Source organism: Epinephelus lanceolatus, chromosome 9 (assembly GCF_041903045.1).
Source record: "Epinephelus lanceolatus isolate andai-2023 chromosome 9, ASM4190304v1, whole genome shotgun sequence".
In the NCBI taxonomy this organism is placed as follows: domain Eukaryota; kingdom Metazoa; phylum Chordata; class Actinopteri; order Perciformes; family Serranidae; genus Epinephelus; species Epinephelus lanceolatus.
Window position 1 is genome coordinate 3,640,835 of NC_135742.1, and position 27,427 is coordinate 3,668,261.

Consider the following 27,427-nt stretch of genomic DNA (forward strand, 5'->3'; position numbering starts at 1 on the left):
AAAATCATTTTTAAACTCCACCATTTCTTTCCCAACAGTGTAAAACAAGGTCATCCGGTCTGCGCGGAGAACCTGGAAATGTTCAGAGTGAAGGTTTCAAAGAGGATCATACATTAATGTGTGCTCAATGTGTGTCTCAAATTACAAACTAATCACCACGGTGTACTGGTTTAGATTTCTCCAAAGACTAAAAGGAGGTCTAGTCTCCCTCCACAATATAGATCAAGAGGTTACTGCTTGGCTTGAGAAATTGGAGATGTTGGTAATTTGTTTGTAACAATGATTGATTTGCTCCATAAGTGAAAAACTGATGTCTAAAATTACCATTTTTACATTGACTCCAATTGTTCACATTAGAGCAAAATTCAAAATGCTGTCAAAAATTCAGTTTTTGAGATAAAATTCTGAAATTTGCCACACATCATCTACCATGACTCTAGAGTTTTGTGATTTTTTTTCATGAACATTGAAGATTTATTTAGCAAGAATTTGTACGTATATGTTTACAGTACCGTTTACAGTCAAACATTTTGATGCACTGTAGGCTCAATTTTTGATAAATCAAAAATCTGAGAAACATAGTTTTTGTAGGACAGGCTGAAGATGCTCTGTAGCAAGTTTGGTGTCAATTGAGCAAAAATTGTGGGAGGAGATAGGTTTAAGAAGTTTTACAATTTTTGAAAAAAAAAAGAGTGATGAACTTCATAATTTTTAATAGGTTTAAATGTGCAAAAGTTTCTTCAGTATTGGGGCTACAGTTTGATGAAAGTTGTGAAGTTGGCAGAGATTGTATTTGTTTGTAACCAAGTGATTGTATTTGGATTTTAGTAGTTTATATTATTAGAAATATCAAAGGGATTTTCAATTTTGAAGTTTTCTTACTTCTGGAACAAACCCTGTGAGTTCTTTCACTTCAGCTCTCTACTGAACCAACAACCTCCTCGCTGCGTAGAGTGCAGAGCATGCACGCTAACTGCTGCAGCAAATCGACCAATCCCCAGAAGAAAATGCTGGCATTGTATGTTTCTGCAAAGCACCAATACATCTGCATGTGTTGTATCATATCATTGTTTTTAAAGTGACGCTGTAGATGAGCTGACTTTGTCCTCGGGAAGTGGAGGGGATGTTGGATAGTGGCTCACCGAGGTGAGACGCCTGCCAAGCTGCAGATCACTGTTCAAGAGCAACAAGCAACAGAACCGGTTGTGTTTTAGCCAGTCAGCGCTGTGTTTCCAGCCAACCTGGTCTCACTCTGCAGAGTGCAGAAAACTGGCACTAGGGCAGTGACTTCCAGCATCAGACACTGATCAAAAACGCCGTCCTTTCACATTGGCTGATACGCAGCTGGTTGCCTTTTTTGTTTAACAGCGTCCGGCAGTGTCAGGGGGAAATGTGACATGACAACAAGTTAAGATGGTGAAAAGTCCAAGTAGGGTGGATGGATCCAACAACCATTGACTTTCACCTGGCAGACCAGTGTTTGCTTCCCGTTTGAATGTCCAGCCAAACCCTTTTCTTTTTTCCTAAACCCAACCACGTGCATGTGTTGGCTAAACGTGTGTTGTTGAAGGAAAAAAACGCCAGTTTGTGGTGATGTACCGATGTAGTGCTTTTATTTTGAAAGAGACTGTATGCAAACTGTACATTTCCTGTGAAAACAATAGTGTATTTTGAAAACAGACAATGCATGTAACAGGCTGAAGTTGACACGGCGTCCCAGAACGTCAACAACCAACACACCCAGGGTACCTTGGATGTCATATGTGGACGTGGAAAGTCCATGACCAAATGTGGACATGTGACGAGGTTGCTTGGGTGTTAGGGACACGTTAGTAACCCCACTGATCAGCGTGTCCATCACTGGGACCAGTCTCTGTTTTTCCAGCAAAGATAGTGCCCCTAATGTTGGGTACAGTCAGCCAAAACATGTTTTTCTTTTTTTATATATATATAATGTTCAAATATGATGTATCTCTGGTTTGCAGAAACACACACTGACAACATATCGGCACAAGAAACTGTATAGATCTCCTGGATTTGCACAATAAACTTGAGTAGGTTACTATATTGTTGATTCTGAGATCCTGGCAGAAAAAACAGCCGCTGCACCATCATGGATGGTGCTATCTATCGTTACAATGACGAGTATGTTTTTCTTGTTTTGCCAGCACTGCTCTTACCGTTCATGTGAGAATTGCATCTTGCAGATGCATCTCATTAATTTCTGAGGATGTGCGACTAACCAATGCTCCAAATGGACGCAGGATGCACAAGGTAGCATCATGCTCACACAAACGTGTTAAAAGCAAGTACATTTGGGGCCTAACACGTCCATTCATCCTAAGGAATGTGTTTTAGGACTGCAGGTTCTGCACTCCATTTATCTCATAGGTTCATGATCCGTGTGAGACAATCACGATGTGTTAACACACTTCATCAAAAACACACAAGGACAAAATCACAGATAACAAAAAATAGACACATTTTCTGAGCGGGCCTACGAGAAAAAATGTACTTTTACATTTTTTAAAATTCTTTTTAGCAGCATACTATTTTATCTTTAATGTTTTCCTCAGGTTACAGTGTAAGTTTGTCCTAAATGAAGAGTTTTATTCCATCTAAATTTTCATTTTTTGGATAAAGGAAAGGATTATGTGCAGCTCCTGTCGAGCTTTTTTCTCTACTGATGTGAATGAAAAATACCAAACAGTCATCTACCACACTGTCATTAGGAAATACCAAAATGTGCCACCAGTTTGTTCGTAAATGCTTGGGACTCGATAGTAGGACGTCTTTAAGGGGGAAATAAATGTCTTCCATACATCACAGTCATTGGATCACTGAATGCTTCATAAAGCCCTTTAAAATAGTTTGTCTGCACGGCGGCGCTCCGCAGACAAACAGCACACTGAAACACATTCACATACTGACAGGATCACCAGCTGCGCTCTGCTGTCCAAACATAAAAAGCACAACCCTGTGCTGACAAATCTGCACAAGAGACATCAAACAGAAGCTCCATGTAATGTCTGCAGTGCTTAAGCTTTGTTGTTGTTATTGTTGGGTTTGTTGTTGGTAAACAAACATTCCAGTTTTGGATGATTTTAAGTTAAATTCTAGATATCAGACACTGCTGCAGAGTCTTGAAACTAACGAGGGAAAACAGTTTATTCACTAATTAGAGTTGAATTCCTGACAACTAAGTTTCTAATGTTAAAATTTGAATTTTTTATTTCAGTGATTTTACTTTCAACTTGTTAAAATGTAATCAATATTTACAGAGCTTGGCAGGTAGCGTGGAAAACAAAACTAACAGGCACAGGCACCAAATATACTTTGTGCAGTTCATGTGCATTAATTAATCATTCAAATTTAACTTTGTGTACAACTTTGTAAAACAAAAAATGTATTAGTTCTGCCCCTTGACACCTGCCAGGCCCATAAATGAAGTCACAGAAAAATGATTAAATGTTAAAATGTCTTCCTTTATTCTCTCTGCATCAGTTTCAGCCTTAAAATCAGCTCACAGCTGCACAGGTGTTTCAGTTTGGCTGATCAGACCTGGACTCAGTCTGTAATCAGGCAGAATGAGTGAGATCACCTGTGCAGCTTCACTGTGGTGAGCAGGAGCGTCAGCCTGCCTGCACACGCACTGGACTATATATAAAAAGACATATTTAAAGATAATATTTGGCTCCTATCAGGTGTTAGTGAAGAAATTTAGCTGTGAAAGAAAGAAAGGTGAAATGTAACACTGTACAGATGCTGCTACACCAACAAACACAAAAAACATTTTGTCTGTGTGAACATCCACTTGTATAATTTTCCACTGGGATTCTGAGCACACGGTAAAATCCACAGACTGTATGTTCAGTGCTGGAGCAGCACAGTCGCCTGCTGGTCTGTTGGAGAGTCAGTGTGAACAGTTTTATAACTCAGTCTCCAAATGGAAGCTACTGACTTAAGAAACAACCTTTTCCTTAGCTTTATCTCTTCTCCACAACACTCTTGATTTGGAGTCTAAAAGATATATATTCTCGGCCCTGTCTACATAGACACAGATACTTTTGAAAACATATATTTTTCTGTACAGCTTTGCCTCTTATCCAAAAACAGATTTAGAGATTTTTTAAACACCCTCTATGGTGCAGATTTTTCCAAACATGTGGACATGTGAAACGGAGTGTTTGGGAAACAGTGACGTCATCTCAATTCGCACATGTCCGCTGTTGCTTTGTTTAATGTATGTGGCAGAAACAACAACAGCAATGGTGAACTATCAGTGACAGTGATGAGGTCTCCAGTAGGAGTTTGAAAATATTAGCCTTTACATTTTACTACTGTGGAAGACAGCTAACACTAGCGAATGTTTGGAGCCGTTTTTGTGTTCCAGAGTGTCGAGATATTTGTAGGCAGTATGGACGAATTATTATTTTTTTTAAACGACAACTGAAATATCAGTTTTTTAAAATATCTGCGTACATGTAGACAGGGCCTTATTCTATTTTTGTTTTCTGATAAATCCCATGAAAAGACCAAAACCAGCAGTGTGTTCGTGTTCTCTCAATATTTTCTGACTTCCCGTCTCCTAAAATTACTTACTAAAAAAAGACTCAGTTATTTCCTATAACAGCTGCTCACTGTAGTTTTTATCAAACAGGAAGTAGTGCATTTGTTGGGACTAATTTCAGCGGTGGATTAATCCATATTTGAGGCTCTAGTGAGTATTCGTGGCAGCAGGACAGTGCATGTCGGATTAAGTCATGTGTGTGTTCATGGTAATGACGGAGTAGTGTAGCTCACTGATGTGTTTTAATAGCGTCTGAGCAACAGTGGAGCTCTGTGGCACACAGGCAGAAGATATATTCTGCTTCAATACACAAACACTACATTACTTTTTAGGGACCTGACAGGTCAATTTCAGGCTGCCCGTAAATGTCTGTCGCCATAGTTTTTGCTGTGTTTCCAGCACGGTCAGTCCTTGTCTGCTTTTTATCGGCCAGTTTAGCATGTTGAATCGGAAGCAGAGCAGCCGTAGCCCATCGATGAACAAAATCACTTTGATTGGCAGCTTAGCTCAACGCGCAAGAAGAGAAATGAAGGTGAGGAAAGTAAACAAATGGCAAAAGTCAAGAGGGCGTGAGATTGAATCAAACTTGTTATATTATGGTTTTTCTGTTTGTTTTTTGCCACTGAGTTCTTCAGCAGAAACAGTTCGTAATTGTGTTACTGTTTGCACGGTAATAACATTTGTTCTTTCAGCACCAGGTTGTGTTAACGTGTTTACTAGCATCTTGAATCCGTCCTGTTGGTCTTCCTATTTGCCATTTTGAATGATGAAGACACACTACTGCCATCTGCTGGTATGGAAAGGTATTTCCTCTCACACAGGTGCACAACTTACATGCTAGTTAGCTAACTGTGGTCTTTGCGATGTGTTCGAGTACAGCTTTTTGGCCAAGACACAGAAAACGTGAGGCAACGCGACAGTCCGCCTTTGTCGCTGCTGTTGTTTTGTTGTGTCTGAGCCTTTAAAAAGATGTTTTCCATTTAGTGTTGGTTTTGGTCCGCACATGGGATTTGTTGACAATAAGACAAGACTTAACCTGAACAAACCTTGAGCTAGCTTGCTAACTAACCAACAATTAGCCTTATTTAGGGAAACGTCCTGTTTGCACTGGAATTATTCAGGATTTTTACCCCCACCTCTGTCTCTTGTGTGCTGCAATCAAACAAACAAAATCCGTGTTATATTTACTAACAAATTGTAACTAGTCTTGTTTATACTTTGATACACATACATCGGTTAGCTACTGAACTAGCTAATTAGCAAACAAGCTAATTTTCTAAACAACAAAATCAGACATTGATCACAAAAAGATCCACTTAAAGGTGCAGTCAGCGATTTGGTCCTGTGTGTGCGCTGAACAAAAAACACTGTTCATACACAGCCCTGGCTCTGTCACTGGGAAACAAACAAAGAGCAATGTTCCAGCCAGTTACCAACTGGGAGCGTTTGTGCTCATGCACAGGAAAAGGAAAAGGCATGGGCTTATGATAATAATAGATACCAGACCGGAAGATGGCACCTATTCAGTCCAAGAAAACTGCTCATGGGGCGCATTTGCTGAACCAGAATTACCGCCTTGAGGCTGTATGTCTCTGCGACCTCGTCAAGTTGCAAACATAGATGTCTAACACACAAGAAAGTAATTCTTAAGTTATGGCCAAGAACTTGTTTTGTGAGGTCACAGTGACATTTGACAACCAAATTCTTTATTCTTCACTTTATTATTGATTATCCGACTGGACGTTTGTGCCTTGTGTGAGATACTGTGTTAATGAACATGGCACTACATATGTATGTATGGACATGTTGACAACCCTAAGACATAATGCCTCCAGCCATGGCATGAAACATTTCTTGCGGCTGGGTTTTCGTTCACAGTATGCAGCCCACTTAATATGTGTAGCAGTGTTCCTTCTACTGGCTCTGCCCGCAGGTTCCCACTCGGCTCATAGACTTTACATTGTGATGATGTCACAGATTTTTAAATGGGTTTTTCTCACCTTGTGAAAAGTTTTACAAATATAAAACCTCAATGGACCAAAAATTTGTAACTGAGTCATAACTGACCTTATTTGCAGTTGGAGGCGTCCTGTCAACAGTTTTACAGATGTTGTTTTATTGGGGTAGTTTTTGAGGAAGGTGCTTTGTTTTTTCAATACTGCGAGCATCCACTTGTTAAAGGGCTAAGTGGTGTTGCTGTGGGCCTGGGAAAAGGCTATGGATGTATTACCAAAGTCAACACGACACCACAAGATGACCGCCATCTTTGTCTGGTGGAAAGAGGGCATGCATCTGGTCTGTGCGCTACAAAATCTTGATTAAACTTCGGTTAATTTCATGACCTTCAGTTACATTTTGATTGAAGTGTATTGAGCAAACATGGCGTTCGATTATTTTGAAGCCCTTTCTGGTGATTTCTAAAACAAGTATTGACAGAATACTCACCCAGATCGGCCTTGAATCATGTCTAAGGTTGTCTTACATGTCTTGGTGCTAGCTTAAAAAATAATTATAATACAAGTATAGGTATTTTAAACTGGCTGAGCCTGGGCTCATAACGACTGCCAAATCCAAGACCAAACGTGGGCTCGGTGTATTTCAGTTACACCACTGTTATTCGTGTATTGTTCTCACCTGCTATGAAATGGGTACAGCAGACATAAGTGTGATCTGACCTGGGGCACCAGGGCCTGTTTTGACTGACACTCCCATCTGTGTTTACCTGATGATGTCTGCCAGCCACTTTTTCTTACACAATTCCTCAACTGGTATGATATAAAACCGGAGAACTGGATTTGTCTCGTCTCGTAAGTTTTACAGCCCGTCACCCAGCAGCTCTTCCCTATGTCGGCGTGTTGATGTCACAAAGACAACAATCTTAATTTGCCGCCTCTCTGAGCAGTTCTCTGCTTTGCTTCAAATGGTACCAAAAGTGACCTTTCCCTCAACCTTTAGTCACATCGCAACAGCAGGCTGGAAGTTGACTTTGAGAATAAAGAGAAAGGCAGTGGGACGGTGACTCTGGGACATGCTAAATGTCAAAGCGCATTGTCAACAATCTTTCTCCAGAATCGCTGACTCCACCTTAAAACTGAGTCTGTTCAAGTCTGTCAGAAACACATGTTTATGTTCACAAATGCATTCAGCTGTTGGCAGTTGCTCCAGAACTGTGGACCTCCAAAATGGCTGCCAGGAGATGTCACATCACCCAAAAGCCCTCAGTGTTGTAGTACACCAGTACAGCACAGTGCTAACGCTGCTCCCACAGCAGAGCGCTTATATAACATGTTAATTTAGTGTGTTTGCAGATGAGTCAGTGCAGTTTGTATAAAGCAACCTTTTCCCAGGCCAACAGGATGGCGATGCCTCCCTCCTGCCAGCTCCTAGACGTCAGTGCTGACGCTGTGGGTGACCACCTCCCTCATGGTGACGGAGCGAATGAGGTTGAGCTTCTGATAGAAGCTGGCCAGGTCCATGGGCAGCTCCAGGTCCTGCTGCTGCACAGTCCTGTAGCTGATCCTGCGCCCGCCGTTGCACAGCCTCTCCGGGTGCTGCAGGTAGAAGGGCAGTGAGCAGCGGGCGCAGGACGGGCAGAAGGCGTGTGAGCGCTGGCACCTGCGCGGCGGCGGTGTGGGGGAGTAGCTGGCAGGCCCGTTGGCCTCAGTAAGGAAGGTGGGGGGGTAGTTCACCGGTTCGTCGCCGTAGTGCTCCGGCGTTGGAGGCGTAGGGGGAGCGGACAGAGCCAGAGGGCGGGAAGGCGACATAGTGGCAAGCTCTGGTTCCTCCTCTTCCCCCTTCTCAGACTCCTCCCTCTTACAGCAGTAATACTGACAGACAGAAAGGGAGTGACAGGTCAGAATCAAACATCAGGATGTCTTTAACATCAACACTGGGTACGTTTACATGCACACTAATATTCCATGATTATTCCGAAGACAATATCCCGAATTTGACCATCTGATGAGAACATCTGTTGACATCTGAAGACACCCCTGAAGATGGGTCACTCAGGTATAACCCCACCATTGTTCAAAAAAAGTCAAGTCAGATAAGATCACACCTCATGATGATCGTTTTAACAAATAAAGTATTTAAAAAAACAAGGATATCTCTCTGGCATTTCTACTTTTTTGCTGTTTTTGAAATGTGCTAAACCATTTCACCACTGTGTCGTATCGAACCGAACCGTAAATTTAGCTAATTGTTACACTTCTTTAAACTTGGGTCTTTTGTAGCAACACATCACTGTTATTCCTGCTGGGATTGTGCCCACAGAACAGGATTATTTAAGACAAAAAAAGTTGTTAAAATGTCAAAGTATCTGCTACATAACAATGTTCAAATGTAATGTATCTGTGGTTTGCAAATAAGTACAATGCTTTTTTTGTGGCGCTTGGGCTGCTTGTCTGTTCAGCATTAGATGTGTAGTGAGCAGTGAAACGTCATACCTGCAACCTACATAAACACAGTACAGCAACGATGGTCAGTAAGATGACTGTAGCCAGAATTCCTCCTGCGATGACCACTGTCCCGGCTGACATCCGAAATCCTCTCCATCAACAGCCTGCAGGGGGACGAGAAGGAGGAGGAGGGAGGGGTGAGAGAAGAAGAGATAAGAAAGGAAATGGAGCAAGAGGAGGATGAGAGGGAGGATAAAGGGGGTGAGGGAGAGGGTAAAGAAAGAGAGGAAGAGGAGGGAGAGAGGCACAGGTCAGTAATGAGTGAAATAAAGGCAAAGAGGAACAGATGGAGAGAAGGTAATGAGAGGAGGAGGGAGAGAGGGAATCAAGGAGGGAGTGCAGATGGAGAAAGGTCAGAAAGACACAACACACATAATAGAGAGAAACTAGTATTACCACTTTGTTGCTGAATGCCTCCACGAACGAGTCAAGGTGCAGTTACAGATTACATCTATGTCTGTGAAAACATGGATGCATATGGACGCCTGAAAATCGTGTTTTTATGTGAGGTCACACTGACCTTGACCTTTGATTTCTCTATGACCTCCACCTCCTCTTCAGAGATTCCACCATCTTGCTTGCCATGTCTCGGTGGCGTTTCGCTTGTTTTTTGCATATTGTCGGCAACAAACCGAGCGTAACAATAAACAGTTAATGCAATAATAGCGGCCAACAGAAATATAAACAGTCCTACTATGCTAGCTATCCATGCTAACAGCCACCAACGTTAGTCTTTCAGCCCATTTTCCTTGCTCTATGTCACTGTCCAAGCAGTGGTCCGTGCCAGATATTTCGAGTTGTCAACAGAAACCTTCCAGTCTGTATTCAAAATTTCTTTGGATTAAGAGAAGGTAATTATGACTTAAGAGGGTTGTTTATTTATGAAACATGTAAAGTGAGAACCAATGTAAAATACAGATGTGTTTCAGTTTTGGGAGTTAAGTTATGGAATGGACTCGGTGCTGATTGAAATTGTGTAGCTCTCTGTAAAAAGCCGTAAGATGTAAAATGTAAAATGATCAAATTGTAAAATACTTGAAGATTATACTTTAGAGTATAATGTATTGAATTATTAATTTATTTATTTCCTTTCTTTGGTATTGTTGATGTTCTGGGTTTTCCTTTGGTTAAAATAGGATCGGCAAAAATAAGCCTGCAGCTTCAGCCTATTCCTTCAGTGACAGACTGTGAGAAAATTTGTGTGAAATAATCTTTGTTTTCCAAGATGTATGTAACCGAAATAAAACGTTATTCATTCATTCATTCAGATGTGTCAATATGTGTTGTCCGATGTCCACAATTCAAACACAGTTGTCTTATTCAGACAAAATTAAATCAATAGCAGAGGACGAGAGACATGAAAAATTCAAAACACAGCGCTGCAGCAATCCGGAAAATTGCAATCGCGTTCACAAAAATGAGGCAGACGAGGTCACAGTGACTTTGACCTGTGACCACCAAAATTGAATCACTTCATCAATGAGTCTAACTGGATGATTGTGCTGAATTTAAAGACATTACCTCCAGACATTCTTGAGATATTGCGTTCACAGTAATGGGATGGACAAACCAAAAACATTATGCCTCCGGCCACAGCTGTTGCCGGTGTAGAGGCAAAATAAAGTTGGTAGGATAGAGAGTGTACAGTGTAAGAGATAGGAGAGGAAAAGGGAGGGAGAGGAGGGTAGAAAATAAGACAACGAGGAGAAAGGAATAAGGAATAGAGGAGACATGAGGAAGATTGGAGGGGAGGTCTGAAAGGGCAGGGAATGAAATGAAAGATAAAGGTGAAGGAAAACAGCAGATGAAAAGTAGTGAGAGGGGAGGTGTGGAAATAGAAAGATGAAGAAATGAGGAACAAAGAGCAGGATAATGACGAGGGGAGAGAAGAGGAGGAGGGTTGAAGAGAGATAATGTTGTTGCTGTAAAATTTTACGACAAAATGTTTAACCTGGTTTCTCCTGCCAGCAGCCATTACTTAAAATACTGCTGATGATTCATCTTTTATCTGTTGTTAAGCTGAGTCACAAAAATAAAATTACACTCAGCCAAGTGCAAATATGAGCAGGTCTGATGATGGCGAATGTGAGCCAGTTAGCTTAGCTTAGCACAAAGACTGGAAACAGCTGGCCTGGCTCTGCACAGCACCGCTGAAGCTCAACGACTGACACGTACAAAAACCAATGTGTAAAAACAACTACTGAAGGAGACAACATGTAAATCAGTCACATGACTTCCCTCTTCAAATCAATCGCCAGAAACCAGAACCACTTGGTTATGGGGAAATGTTTTGTCATGTTTTGGCGTCATCGCGGCAGGATGTCTGAGTGAAAAAGAATTGCTTTTCGCACACTATCCACGATGGAAAACATCGATGGGTTGCCTCAAAACACCCACATGTGGGGCCTAAAAAGCAGAGATGGGGACTCGAGGCATTGTGACTTGGACTTGAGGTGCAGGCTGAGAATGGCGTTGTCATGATTAGATCACTACCCTGTCAATCAGTCATGCCCTCTCTACGTACCTTACGTGTTTATTGGAGAAACAGGCCCTCTTATATCAGAGAGGCATCAACATGTCAGCGGAAGAAGTACCGAGAGTCATCGTCTTCGGCTTTCGGAATTACCATTATTACGACAAAAGACGAACAGCACAGTGCAAGACATGTGGCATAAACACGTCGGACAGCCAGACGACAACTTCAGACTTTGTTCGTCATTTGAAGAGCCATTCTGCCCAGTAAGTGCTTGTCAATTAGCTAATATTATTTGGTTAGTCGGTAGTTAGCTAACGTTAGCTTGATACGGTACGGGGGTGGGGGGGTGGGTCGGTTTGGTGGAACTTGTTTTTTAATTTATTTGCTAACATTAACCCCAGTGTGTGTGTGTGTGTGTGTGTGCGCGCACGCATGGGGGGCGTCCCTGCATAGTAAACATTGCAGCGATGAAGTCAATGTTTACTGACAGTTACTTATATCTTGTCTTTTCACTTTATTAAGATCAGATTCTGCAGGTAAAATTACAATAATAAGGTGACTTGACTTGACTTGACATAACCTGTGACTTGACTTGACTTGCCCAAGAAAAAATGACTTGGGACTTACTTGAGACTTGAAGGTTAAGACTTGAGACTTACTTGAGACTTGCACATGTGTGACTTGGTCCCATCTCTGCTAAAAAGCCTTTGGTCCCAGGCCTCCAAGAACTGTGCCAGGCTCTGAATCCAATTTTACATAGTGGCCAAAAGTGGAATTACACCATCTGGGTCCGTCATGTGATGTCATAGATTATCTGACATGGAACTACAGAGATGGCATGAGAAATTACAAAGCAACCCTTTATGTGATAGTTATAAATTGTTTAAAACTGATTTCACTTTTGAACCTTATTTGATTATGTTAACACCTGCCAAAAGAGTTCGTTTGTCTAAGTTTTGGTGTGGAAATCATAAGTTACCTATCTCTGAGCGCAGGTATGACTGTGAAAATGTCCCTCGGCAATGTACTCTTTGTTTGACTGGCAATCGAGGAGACGAATATCATTATGAACTTGTGTGTTCCTTCTTTAACAAAGAGAGAAGAGAGTTGGTCGGACAGTTCTATAGAGTAAATCCAAATATTTACAAGTTTCAAAAGTTAATGTCATCTCGAAAAGTAAAGGATTTGTCAAATTTGTTGAAACTTTGAAAGAAAATCCTGAATAGTTTCTCTTGACTTGCTCTGACTTGTACGTATGTACACTAATTCTGTTCTATTTATTTTGTTGTGCATTGGTTGCCGCCTGCTCTGATTTGTTATTGCTGTTTTTGTTTGTCCGTTATACCCCGGGGAGGGGTCAAAAGGAAATAAAATGAAATTGAGACCACGCCCCCAAGAAGCCAGTGACCACTTGTGGTATTGCAGCAAGAAAATCATCTGCGGCCCAAAGCATTTTTTCTCATAGGCCACTATTACAAAAGAGACGTTTGTAAAACTGTTGACAGGAAACCTCGAACTTAAAATAAGGTCAATTATGACCGATGATCCATGGAGGTTTTTTATTTGTTAAACTTGCTGAGAAAAGTAATTTAAAAATCATCTGTAACGATATAGACAAGGCCTTAGATGCAGTTTGTAACAAAGGTCTAACTGTACGTTCAAACCAAAAGTGACCAGAGCTTCCAAAACAGCGGAAGTCATTCATTTTCAATGAGAGCCCGGCGACTTGGGCGACTTGGGCGACTTTGGTGACCTGGTCGTCAGCCACCCGCAAAGCAACCGGAGCGGTCCGGAGGGGAGTTAAAAATCATTTCACTTCATGGTAATGAGCTCTGACGTGGTTCGGCAGCAACCACTCGGAATGCTGACGTGCTTCGATGAAGCAGGTCCCAGAGAACAAGTCTTGTAACTTTGGTTCCTACAGCACACTTGTTCCGACAATGGATATTGACAAGTTTATTACTTGTGTTGGCGCCCACTCAGTCCTTTATAATGTGTCGCTGTTCGGTTACAAAGACCAAAATAAAAAGAATGAGGGTTGGGACCGCGTCGCGGAGGTAGCTGGTTGGTCTGGTGAGTTTTAAAGTGTGTAATGTTCGTAATAGAGGAGAGAACTGCAGGCTAATGTTGCGACGTAGCATGCAAGTCTTCCTTGCTTGGTTTGAATGGGATGACATACGTTTTTCTGTTTTCATTGACCAAACGTAACTCTCTGTAGGCCAACTATGAGCTTTCTGACTGGACAACAGCAAGCAGCAACTATGCTTCAAGCCAGTAGTCACTTAGAGGCTCCTTTAAATTGACAAGCACGATCGAACGTTCAATGATTCACGTGATGAGCGACTAGAGCAACCAAAGCTGCCACAAATATTTTGGACGTTTGCAAAACACTTTGCCTCTTTGGAAGCTTCTGGACTGAACGTCCTTGACTCAAGGAACAAGTGTGATACTGAAGAAAACGTTCAAAGACGACCATGGGGCACGATCTGGAGTTATCAGGAGTGTTTGCATTTTCTAACATTTCTAAGCACATTTATGGATTCTTCCCCACGATGAACAGAGCAGATATTGATACCCCTGGAAAGTGTAATTCACACTGATTCTAACAGTACTGATATCATGTCTCTGTGTTCAGATTTTGAAGGTGCTGTGACTCTGAGAAGGAGGAGTGCAGATCGTCTGGTTCAAAGTTACTGAAGGTGAGTAAAACTGGAGAAAGTCCTCGAGGTTCACAGACATTTATTCAATGAGACAAAAATCTAAATAAGCCTCTAGTTTATTGTGAGCATTTCATGGGCCAACTGCATTCCATTAAAACATTTTGCATGTTTTAGTTAAAGGCATTCAGCTGAGTGCTCCCAAAGCAACCTGACAATTAAACAATGAGGCAGTCAACAGAGCGAAAACCTTCTGCCAGCACTGAAACACTCTCCAACCTGCAGAGCTGCAGCCTCCAGGAACGCTCATGACGGCTTATTGTTTGTCTTCCTGCACATTATGGGTACAAAAAAATGATAAGAGTCTGGTGGCTGAAAGCTTTGTTTTATAACTTCACAACTTTTTGGGAAATACCACAATAAAAACCGACTGACAGAGAAACAGTCTTCAGTAAAGGTCACATCCTAAATTGTCACCACTGAATACAATCCCTGAAATTTCCAGATAATATTTCTTTGATTCTGGAGAAGTTGTCCAGTTATCCAATCGCCCAATAACCCAATAAATGCTGGCACTATTCGTTTCTGCAAACATCAGATATGTGATATTTGTACATTATTACGTAGTGGATGCTTGAACAACCCAGTCTCACTCTAAAGTCATCGCTGCTTGGTCAGTGACTTCTAGCGTCAGAAAAAGCCGTCCTTTTACGTCAGCATGATACATGGCCAGTTGCCGTTTTTACTTAATGGCACCCAGCAGTGCCAGGGGCAAACGTGGGGGGACAACAATGAAAGATGAGGTAGCAGAAGTCCCAGTGGGGTGGGCAGGAGGGTGGTGCATGAGTCCCAGCATGTCTCGCCTAGGTGTCCTGTCACCTACCATCCCCTCCACCTCCAGATGCCACAGTCAGCTCATACACTACGTCACTTTAGAAATGTTGAAATGTATTTGTGGTTTGCTGACACGTATAGTGCCATCAACATTTTCCTGTGGTGACTGGGCTGTTTTCAAGAGGGAGCAAAGGAGATAAATATGGGACAGTCATGATTATTAAAGATTCAGTGTGTAAGATTTAGGGGGATTAAGTGACATATGGCAGTGAGGATTGCAGGGTGCAACCAGCTGAAACTTCTCCTGGTGAGAATTCCTTCATCGTTCATTGTTAAAGGGATAGTGCACCCAAAAATGAAAATTCAGCCATCATCTACTCACCCATATGCCGAGGGAGGCTCAGGTGAAGTTTTAGAGTCCTCACATCACTTGCAGAGATCCAAGGGGAGAGGAGGTAGCAACACAACTCCACCTAATGGAGGCTGACGGTGCTCCAGATTCAAACGTCCAAAAACACATAATTGAAACCACAAAATATCTCCATACTGCTCATCCGTAGTGATCCAAGTGTCCTGAAGCCCCGACATAAAAAGTTGTCATTTAAACTCTGCTCATGTGTGCGCGCCAGACCAGGAAAAGCTTGTGAACACACATGAACGCGGTGCTCATGTCTCACAGTCTCGGTGCGCAGAGAGGCAGTCAGAGCTACAGGCTACAATGAGGCTAAAAACAGAGTTCAAATGACATTTTTCCAAACAACTTTTTATGTCGGGGCTTCAGGACACTTGGATCACTACGGACGAGCAGTATGGAGATATTTTGTGGTTTCAATTATGTGTTCTTGGACGTTTGAATATTGGGGCGCCGTCAGCCTCCATTAGGTGGAGTTGTGTTGCTACCTCCTCTCCCCTTGGATCTCTGCAAGTGATGTGAGGACTCTAAAACTTCACCTGAGCCTCCCTCGGCATATGGGTGAGTAGATAATGGCTGAATTTTCATTTTTGGGTTCACTGTCCCTTTAAGAAGGTTTTATGCGGTAGCCAAATTATCCACAGAGGTCTCTTTCCCTCCAAAACAAACGGATCACTGAATACAGACACTGAATAAACACTTTAATGTTACAAATCATTTTCCTCTGATGACGTTTGGCATGTCGGAGACAAGAGGATTGCCCTCCACATGCTACTGTGTGCTCAACCATTTTTCTCTGATAATTCAGTGTTCTCACCTTATTTCCGATCCACACATTCAGGAGGTTTATACATAGAGTCGAATTATCTGCAGAAATCTCCTCCTCTCCAAAACAAACAGACTCAGTGATTTAAATTGGTAAAAACACTGAAACACTTTTGTGTTTAAATAATCAGTGTTTTTCTGATGCCTATCGTGGACTGCTATGGTGGCCAACATGAAAACGGGATTGGCCTTATCTAGAGCCAGTGTTTGGTTTGTCTGTTCTGGGCTACAGTAGAAACATGCTGTTGCAACATGCCTGACTCCGTGGTTGTGGACCTGCACCCGATGAAGATATAAACATCTCAATCTAAGGTAACAAAAACACAATGATTCTTATTTTCAGGTGATGATACACTAAAGAAAACATATTACATGTTATTGTATTCCATTTCTGCCAATATATCCCCCTTAAATCCTACACACTGGACCTTTGAACAGAAGGAGGAATAATTTGGGGGAAAAGGTGACGAGGAACTTCTGCAGTTTTCCTTTTTTTCATCACGTGTGACTGAGGACAAGTCTGTTTATATTCTCTTTGAAATTAACATTAGAGAGACAGAGACAGAGAGGGACAGAGAGGCATTATGTATTTTATTATTCACTTCATGTTTTATGCAGTTGAGAATTAAGTGTGCATTAGCAAAAGGAAAGAAACGTCCAAACACTGAAGGGACACCAGCAAAGGTTCCTCAACCTTTAATGTGACGACAGATGGAAATGTAACCACTTTGCCCTCGGGGCATCTGCACTGTTGTACTCATCAAATCTCCTCCTGAGTGAAATCACTCACCCCTGATGTTAGATCAGGAATTTAAATGATGAATTGCTCATATTCAGCTTTTACCTCATATTTTATACAATAAATCAGGAGCCGTGGCGACGTTTAAAAAATGTGCACTTATAAGTAGTCAAACACCGTCAGGCAGATGCAGAGAGTCATCTTCATCATCATCTTTATCATCACCGTCACCATCATCTCACGTCCACTGTTTCCTATGTGGGTGTGATGAGGCAGTGCAGGAGTGTACTGTGTCATGGGCGTGTCACGCATGTAAAGCAACATGACTAACACGCTATTCAGCATCCCAAAACATCTGAGAGGAAAGGCCCTCTTAAACCTTTGCCACCATATTAGCTCTGGTTCTTGAGCCGTTTCCATTCAGGATTCTTGGGACCTCGATGCTATCCTGTGCACCAGCCTGCCTTTCCACCTGTTCTGAGTGGAGCAATTATAATCAAGGGGTTGCAAAATGCACAATGGAAGTAAAACTAGTCGCAAAATCACTGATTACACTGCTTACCTGCAAACGTTTGCTTTTACCAACAAAACAAGGATGGACAAACTATTAATGAGACCACTGCACACTCCTTTATTTCTTAAAAAGAATATGACACACCCACTGGTGTCGTCACAATTCAGACCTCACATCAAGGAAAACCTGCGAAACGGAACTTTTCTGCTCGAAATACTCTGAACGCTTCAAAATTAGGTGCAGCAACCAGAATGAAACCAGTTCCATGTTGGTGAGAGAGGGGAATAAGTGAAGTCTGGTCAGAAAACAGACTCAGACATTGTTCAGGTAGATTCTACCCACAGACACCTTGTTCTCACCTGCAGGTTGTCAAATACAGATGCTTTGTCACGCCCCTCTGCATGTTTTATTAACACCAAAGGCAGCCTTTAGCGTCTTTATTAGACACACCAGGCTTCAACTAACTCCAGTGTTAACCCATCTGTTGCAGTAGGTAACACTGAGAGCAGCTGCTACAGTATAAGGGGTAAGAAAGTCTGCTGAGGGTGGGAGAAAGACGAGGTGGGTCATACAAACCAGATCTTTCTCAGAAGACCGCAGTTTGTGTCCCGTATGAAACCAAAAGTCATTGTTGTTTGATTGTATTCTACGTACAGTCATGATGCACTGACCTCATTCATGTGACGTACTTGTGTAATGTCACGTAACAAACGTAGAGATTTAAGCCTTAAACATGATCTTTTTTCAAACCTAATCAAGTAGTTTCATTGCACAACCATTTCACGACATTCACCACGGGTTACGCCATCTTCACACTAGATGGCGAAGCGTCTCCATGTGTGACGACTGTCATGTGAGCAGTCCAGAGAAGTCACCTCGCTGTTCACACCAGAAGCACATTTCTCACGACAGTTTCCAAGTGATTCTTCTTCTCTACTCTTTTCTAATCAAACGTAGAGCTCTGTCTCTGTCTGCTTGTGCGTGTGTGTGTGTGTGTGTCCACTCGTCTCTTTCTCAGTTTCTGTTTGGACACAACTGACAAATATGTGAAATAAGTAAGCATGGGATATGTATTCTATAATTTATACGAATCTGAAGAAACTGCTTATTCTGTTCAGGGTCAAATAACAGGGGAAAATAAAACAAAAAAACATTTTGGTATAAAATATTTTGCATAATGTGAGAAATACTTTTTTGTCATTTTGGTAACAAACATGCAATAAAAAAAAATAAAAATAAAAAAAAATCCAGCCTGGACAGTCTGGGTGATGAAACCCAGCTGCACTGCTGACCTCTGATTACGGGGCGGTCTAATCACCAAAGACTTTCCACATTCTTATTCATTCGTTCACATGTTACCACTTGATTGAATAATCTTACGGGACACAAACACCAATCTCCTGTGTGAAAGAAATGTTGGATTCATCCAGCACCCATCCCGCCAACCTCACTCAGACCTTCGTCACCTTAACTTTTGTTCGTGTCCTGCTGTGTTTTCCCCTGATGCCGCAGAGCACCATTAAACTATAAAGGCAATGAGCCAAACCATGACATTTTTATTCTAAACCTGAACATGTGCTCTTGTTGCCTAAACTGAATGAAAGTGTTTTACCTAAGCTGAAAGTTTATATTGAAAAAGACTGGGTGTATCTACAAACTATTGGAGCTCAGTACCAGGTGACAGTGAAACAGCTTTGTTGTTTTGAAATTAAAGTTTTTTATTCAAGATGAAATCATGGCTAAAATCAACCCAATCATGTCCCCGTCACACACTTGATCTAACATTATGAAATCTTGTCATATCTTAATGTTGTATATTGTTGTTGTGGTGTCTTCATGTTGTGTTGTCTTGCTATTGTTACTGCTGAAGCCGATGTGTCATAGTTATATAATACACCTCACGGTGCAACCTGGACACATCATCAGTGAAGGACCTGCTGTCATTGGGTGTTTCGGGTCTTATCTTCAGACACCCTCTTCCAGGCGACCCGGCCGGGAGTGATCAGTCCCAGACCTGTGTCCAGGTAGCTAACTGTGCCATTCGTCACCCCTCTTAATCCACCGGGAAGCCTTCTCAGCGGCTTCCTGGATGTTCTTGGTGGCTCGTTGTCTCTGCTGCCCATAGATCCCTAAGAGTCCCAGGACCCGGTGTAGAGATCGCCCTGCAAAGCCCCTGCAGCCTACTTCAACAGGCTCACAGCGGGCCTTCCATCCCTGCCTCCGACACTCTGCTACCAGAGAAGCATATTTGGCTCTCCTTCTCTCTTGTGCCTCTTCCATTCTGTCTTCCCAGGGCACAGTTAACTCCAGCAGCACCACTTGCCTGGTTGTCCCAGACACCAGGACCATGTCTGGCCTGAGTGTGGTCGGTGTAATCGTGTCCGGGAACTTCAACTGTCTTTCAAGGTCGACTAGGAACTGCCAGTGTCTTGCTGTTGAGAGAAGCCCTCCCTGGGCCTTTGGATGGGGTTCAGGCTTCTGCCCGGCACAAACAAAAGAGATGGTTCGCTTTGTGGGGGCTGATGGCAGTACAGATGGTATCTGCTCCTGCCCGCAGGACCTGGTCATGGCACCAACGGTACCGCCCCTCTCCCAAGGCCTTAGGACAGCAGCTCAAAATGTGCTCCATAGTTCCCCTCTTCTGGCAGAGTTGACAGGCAGGTGAGTCCACCAGGCCCCAGGTGAACAGGTTGCTTGGGAGGACGTCATATACTGGCTGGACCAAGAACTTGAATCGGAGAGGCTCCGATCTCCACAGTTCTGTTCACGTGATTTTCCTGCCAGTTGTGTGCTCCCACTCCCGGGCCCCCTGCTTGCCCATGCCCACCATCCTGCTGAGGCGAATTTCCTCCTCTTCTGCCCGCACCTCCTCCTGGATCAGCCTTCACCTCACCTTTCCCCTGGCATTGCTGTAGGAAGGTGTTGGGGTGCTCCCATGAATATGTTCTATTTTGTACATGTATTTTTTTATATAACATTGGGCCTCATTCACTAATATCTGCGCAGAAATGTTCTTACTCTCCGCAAAAAATAAGTACTTGCGCAAAATCACCATTCGATTCATGACACGTGTGTACCGGCCAATTTTGTTCTCACCATTGTGCGTATGTTAGTAAATCAGAACCATTCTAAATTGACAGGCGCGTGTCCACGATCTGCAATCAGCATACTACCACACCCCCATTTCTCCATATAAAGAAGCCGCTTGCCTAGAGTTGATTCATGAATGAAGGAAGCGGTTACGCGAGGAGAGAAGTAGTAAATTTCACAGTTTGTTAGAAGTGATGGCGCCGGGTCTTACAGGAATGCCATGGGTCATTGTACGATTGTGGAGGACACAGCATGCCAAGATGATCTTGCACACCTTCTCAGGGGTATAAAGTAGTTTGCCACCGGCCGTATCTGATCCAAACACATCCAACGGCCCTTAAGCACGCCAAAAGTGCGCTCTACGGCGCGTGTGTGGGCATGTATGTTATTATAGCACACCTCTTGAGGGGTTTCAGGGTTTGCGTATGGTGTCATCAGCCATGTTTTAAGGCCATATGCCCGGTCACCCAAACAATATAACATTTTAACATTAACGGAATAGAGACTTACTGAAAATACTAACTTAAAACAATTGAAATAAAAGACTAGAACAAAAGATGCTCACCAACAAGCCATCCACTTCTCACAGCCCCTGCCTCCAAACGCATTCCCACTGTACTGTTTTGCAAAATAAATGAGTCATGGGTGCCTCCTGGCCAGCGGGCCACAGCCTTAAGGATATGACAGTCGGCATTACAGATCATCTGCGCGCTGATGGAGTGATAGTTTTTCTGTTCATGTTATTGTTAATATTTTAATTGTCACAATGATGAGGGTGAACATGTGTCAATTTCATGGTAATTTAATCCATTTGGCCAATATATTAGTAAATTAATTATTTTATAAAATGTTAATTAAATCTCTTTTTCATGAATGTGGTTTTATAGACTCTGCATGTACTTAAAAAGTATGTTTGCATTTTCTAAGTCAGTTCGGCCTTCCTCATTTGTGCGTACGCATGGTCTGAGGCAGTTCTAAATTTGTTCGCAGAGTAAGAACAAATTCGGGTAAGAAAATATTGATGAATCCCGGATTTGTGCGTCAAATGATCATACGCACAGTTTAAGCACAGATTTGTGCGTACGCACTGTTTGTGAATGAGGCCCAATGTCTCTTAGCAGAGAAATTATTCTCTGTTTCCTGCCCAGGGACTACGGAGGAAAATTAGCTTATAGCTGAGTAGCTGTGCACGGTCCCTGTTCAGACTGTACATTTCCTGTGAAAACAGAAGCTTATTTAAAAAGAGATGATGCATATAATAAGCATGAACTGACACGTCGTCCCTGAGCGTTCAAAACTGATGCAGGAGGAAAAGTGACACGTCATATTTTGTTGTGCAGGGCCACAGCAGCAATGCAGCAGCATTTGATAATTCAGGATGAGAACATGTTGCCGTCTATGCTACAAAAAAGGGTTTGAAACTGTTTCACCATGAATGCATTGTGACTTTCTGCATGCCGGTGTCACACTGCATAAAGGCTGGTGTCTGTATTGTTGTTGTCTCAATCCACCACTGCCTCAACTCTCTGTATCCTCACTGTTCTCCATCCATGAAAAACACTTCCACAGGGCCACATGCCTCCACACTCACATATTAGATCACATTCAGCAGAGCATGTAGCAGAGCAGCAGAGCCTCCGTCCTCCAAATATCAGATACACGAGCTAAACACCGCCATGAGCTGTCCCTCTCATCAGCACCCCAAGGATCATCTCATCACTGGCTATTGCATTGGGTTTCCATAGCGACGGAGCACTGGACATCAGCATCCCCGCGGGCCAGAGAGTCGTTCACACCCACACAGCCGGTCAGCAGGACACACAAATCACCCAACACACACACTCAAAGGTCAACATCCGTCCATTCATCCGTCTGTCTGTCCGTGTGTCAGTTCATTAGTGCTCACTAAGAGCTGCAGTCCAATTAAACACAACTTATATATCTGATATTAGCCCATAAGCTGCAAAAAAATTCCATTTCATGAGTTGCTTTTTGTCCATTGTTAATTTGGAAAAGTCTTGTTTTCTTATTATCTTATTTTCCTTGTTCTAAGACAGAGTTTTGTCTCAGTACCTTGGAACACGATTAAATAAAATCAGACTGTGACACTGAAGTCTAGAAAAATCCTTACAAAAGTTTATTTTCAAAACAAAAGGTTAAAGTTTTTTAACACTTTTCCAACTAAATAACTTGTCGAGGTGGAGTTTTTTTGCAGTGTAGACACACAGACAGAAACAGTGCAGCATCAACACTACATGTTATGAATACTGTAGCTATATCTGCGGTTGCCATCTGGAGATCAAGGTCATTTTTATTTGTTCCTTCATTAAGTTATACAATGATGACCGCAGCTCCTGCTTTGTGTTTGTCTTTCCATCCTGATGTGATTCTGTCTTACTGTCCCGAAGAGTTCAAAGAATAAGTCCAGGATTTTTCTTATAGTCAACCAACTGGATTAAAAGACTGAGACCAACAGTAAATTGATGATACTAATAAAATATTGTCTTTTTATCCAAAGACTTTTGTCAAATATTGATTAATTAACTTAATTTCACCAGTAAGTAACCAGCTGTTTCAGGTAATTACCGAGTTTTAAAAAATGAAACTGTGTAAAGATTTACATCTTTAAAAGGAACCAATGGGCTTCGAGAGCTTCACACAGAAAGTCAAAGTACTGAGAGACGCACTAACATGTTGCAGGTTTGTCTTGATTAATGCTTGTTTCATCCTTTAATACTTGCAGCTCGGACGCCTCTTATCCAAAATATATCACAGTCTATCACGTCCTTACAGGAGTATTATACTATAGATGAGGTGACTATAAATTCTATATTGAGTCAGGGCCAGAGCTACCATTAAGAAAACTGTAAAAGTAATCAAATTAAAATATATTTAATTTGGCAACTTGTAGGCCAATAAATAAATTAATCAGTATTTCTTCATCCGTGTGTTGGCCCACAGTGTGGAGAAGACTTTATCCCTTCATACTGAGGAGCTCAGGAAGTCAAAATGAAGTGTTAAATGGATGGATTAAACATGAAAAACTAAAATGAGACTTTATTTGGTGTCTGGTCACATTTTCCAGAGGTGGGTGAGACTGTGAGGGACTTGGTGGACTCATACTCTCGGTATTTTTAAAATCCTGCAGACAGCGCTGTGATGAGTAAATAGACACATGATAAATTCCTAAAGGAATATCAACTATACTCATTTTTTAAACATAAGGATGCTCACCTGCACGCACACACAGATGATTACAAGTATTTGATTAGAGGCGTGATGATATTATTATAAAACATTAGTAGATCACAGGACTGTTTGCAGGGACGTAGCCGTGTATTTTAAGTGGAGCTTTTGGTGCAACTTTTACGCAAAGTTACGCGCATATGTGGCCGTTAAAAACGGATCAGGCATGTTGGATCACATTCACTTGATCATGCACACTTTTCACTCTGTCCGTTCAGTAAGTCCCAGCAGCCTCCTTCACTCAGGTTTCAGGGGTGTGGATTCATACATCAGCACCACACACACACACACACACACACACACACACACACACACACACACACACACACACACACTGTGTAACTGCTGTAAGCCTCAATTACGCATTCTATCAGCGGTTAAATCCTGAAATTATTTCCGATTCAATCCGTGATCTGCGTGCGTAAAAGCAGTTGCCACTGCAGACAAAAATACCCACAAACTAATGAAACCACGGCAGACAGTCTACTCAAATAAACATCACTCTACAATTTGCCAAAATTAGCTTTTTAAAAACCCCACAGGTTCAAAAACTCTATTCCGCGGACTTTACGCGCACTTTACGCAATTTGGGTTTTCGTGGCACAAGCTTCCTAACGACAGTTATCTGGCACTTTGCACAGTTACACCCACTTTGCTTCTCAGGGCACCGCGGGGACCACAGACACTTCCATACAAACAGCTGAAAATCTTACCCATCACATCAGTATTTGGACCGTCCCATGGCGTCCCCAGCGGCACCTCCAGCTCCGGGCGCCCCGGTTTGCGGGCAGAGGACGGAGGGTCGAGTTTCAGCTGGTAGAGGTGTAACCAACCCTGTAACTGTCAGCTAACAGCAGCGTTTTACATCCACACACACATCTGACCTGTGAGAACGGGAAGCAGAGGTTTGTCTCAGTGCGTCAAAGACGAAAATGTGTCTTCACATTTCTTCTGTAATTTCAGAACCAGTGCTTCGATCCACAGCTGGAGACGTTTTTCAGCAAGACAAAAAACTTGTACTGAGTGAAGAACTGTTTCCTTTCTTGTTTCGTCTTTTAATTTGCGTGATGTTGTCTGCTTCAAGCTGTCAAATTCAATAAAATCCCAAAGTGTGAAGTATTTCCTCTCCTGGTCTTCAGGGCTTTCTTTTGGCTTTAGTCCCAACAAAACGTTAAAAGCAAACAGCTGATCCAAACGCACGCAGGGTGACCGCACGAGGACGAGTTGTCAGGAGAAAAGCTCCGGTTCGCTTATAATTAATTGGAGGATGTATGTTCTGCACACCGGATCCGGTCTCATCCTGTCTGTGTTGCAGCGCATTCATTTCCGATGCTGACCTGCCTGGATGTGACCGTGCGTCACAGCAGCGCGCTGCATAAATACCTGAAGGATGCATCCAGGTCGCTTTAAATCCGCTTCATTCAACACTTCATTGAATCAAGTGACATGTTTCTGATGGTGGTTCAGTCATCTGCATAATTCGGGCCTGCTTTCAGGGGAAAAGACAAAAATACGTTTGACTCTTTGAAAAAGAAATAGTCTCATTTTATGGACAGTTTTTGGGGGAATGAACATTTCAGCTCCACATTCTGCTCCTGAATTACTTGTTGAAATGAACAATTTTTGCATTTGGTGAAATTTAATTTCCAAGTGTTTCAGGTGTCTGTCTGTTTCATTGTTTATATACCAGCTGGTATATAAACAATAAAAACTAAAAAAACTAAAACTAAAATAAAAGCGACTGTATGTAAATGTTAAACTTCCTGTGAAAACGGAAGTGTATCTTGAAAGAAGAGAAGTTGACGCAGCGTCCCAGAACAACAACAACCAACACACCCAGGGTACTTTGCACGTCGTGTGTGGACGTGGAAGGTCCATGACCAAAACGTCAACATGTGAAGAGGTCAGAGTGAGAATGTGTTGACCATCCCCACCACCTCCTGATGACAGTCAGCTCATATCTTACATCACTTTAGAGACGCTGGTATGAAGCACGGAACATATCAGTGGTTTCAGAAACATGCAATGCCAACATTTTCATCAGGCAAATGGGCTTGGAATATTTCACGTCAACTTTTCCAGACTTTTATCTGCATCCGTTGTTAAGAAGAAACCTCTGACTGGACAAACTGAATCAATAGACTGATTACTGGCCTACTGTTGTGCTGTTCACCTCCTCTCTCTGTCTCCTTTCTGTCCTCCATCACTTCACTTTGAGCAGCACCGAGAAAAGAGGAGTTTGAGGGAGGCCGAGAAAGAAAAGATTTTATTGAGTGAATTATTTAGAGGTGAAAGCAGGCTGAGATTCCACTGTATTGTACAGACAAGAGCGTGTAATATTAATGAGCGGAGACGTTAGAGGTTACTTCTCTTCTTTTTTCCTGCTGTGCTTCAGCTCCTCAGCATCCAGCCGCTCCCGCAGGAAGCTGCAAAAACAGATTTTTGGGTCAAAGCTGCAGAGCTTCACTGACATGACCGGACACTGTGACTTCTATCAGGCTTTTTCAGTTAAAGCAAGAAAACAAGAATTAGCCTCAGTCGTGGAGAAAGTCTGAGGACGTTGACTTGCGATGCTGCTAAAGATGTTTGGGTCTTGTCTGTTAGTTGTTACCTCCTGGGAAGGAGGATGGATGAATAGTTTGTCTTCTGTTTGTCTTCCATTGGGAAACACTCATGTGAATGGTTCTGGAAGTTACTGAAAAGATGTTGTGCAGATCAGAACCATTCTTAAAGTTCACTAACAGAAAGGCCGCACCGATGAGGGTCGTGGGATGAGGGAATGAGGGTTGTCGGATGTGGAATGAAGGGATGAGATTCAAAGGATGTGGGATGAAGGGATGAGATTCAAAGGATGTGGGATGAAGGGATAAGGGTCAAGGGATGAAGGGATGAAGGGATGAGGAATGAGGTTCAAGGGATGAAGGGAAAGGGGTTGAGGGGTACGGAATGGATGAGGGTCGTGGAATGGAGGGGTGAGCATTGAGGGCTGAGGAATGAGGGTCAGGGGATGAAGGGATGAAGGAAAAAGGTCTGAGGGATGTGCAATGTGGAATGTAGGGATGAGGGTCATGGGATGTGGGATGAAGGGATGAGGGTCATGGGATGGAGGAATGAGGGTAAAGCGATGAAGGGATGACGAGTGAGGGTGAAGGAATGAAGGGATGAGGGTTGAGGGATGAAGGGAAAGGGGTTGAGGGATGTGGAATGAAGGGATGAGGGCCGATGGATGTGGAATGAAGGTCAAGGGATTAAGCGACAAGGGTCAAGGGATATGGGATGAAGGGATGAAGTTCAAAGTATGTGGGATGAAGGGATGAGGGTCGAGAGATGTGGGATGAAGGGATGAGGGTCATGGGATGGAGGAATGAGGGTGAAGGGATGTAGGTATGATGAATCAGGGTGAAGGGATGAAGGGATGAGGGTCAAGGGATGAAGGGATAAAGGTCGAGGGATGAGGGGATGAGGAATGAGGGTCAAGGGATGAAGGGAAATGGGTTGAGGGATGTGGAATGAAGGGGTGAGCACTGAGGGTTGAGGAATGAGGGTTGGGGGATGAAGGGATGAAGGGAAAAAGGTTGAGGGATGTTGGATAATGGGATGAGTG

The 27,427-nt window shown here is 42.7% G+C and overlaps 1 protein-coding gene across 1 annotated transcript; it reads right to left on the reverse strand.

Annotated features, from left to right (window-relative positions):
• Positions 1–6,254: 6,254 nt before the first annotated feature.
• On the reverse strand, positions 6,255–25,074 carry fam163b (family with sequence similarity 163 member B). The gene is made up of 3 exons (XM_033618988.2): positions 24,537–25,074; positions 9,019–9,134; positions 6,255–8,397 (listed from the first exon to the last, which is right to left on the reverse strand). The coding sequence occupies exons 2-3, from the start codon at positions 9,109–9,111 to the stop codon at positions 7,954–7,956; spliced, it is 537 nt and encodes a 178-aa protein (XP_033474879.2). The 5' UTR covers positions 9,112–9,134; positions 24,537–25,074; the 3' UTR covers positions 6,255–7,953.
• Between the last annotated feature and the right edge of the window lie 2,353 nt (positions 25,075–27,427).

Coding starts and splice junctions, on each gene's coding strand:
- fam163b (XM_033618988.2), bottom strand. CDS start 9,111: ATGTCAGCCGGGACAGTGGTCATCGCAGGAGGAATTCTGGCTACAGTC. Junction 8,398..9,018: donor TGTGTTTATGTAGGTTGCAG/GTATGACGTTTC, acceptor TCTGTCTGTCAG/TATTACTGCTGTAAGAGGGA.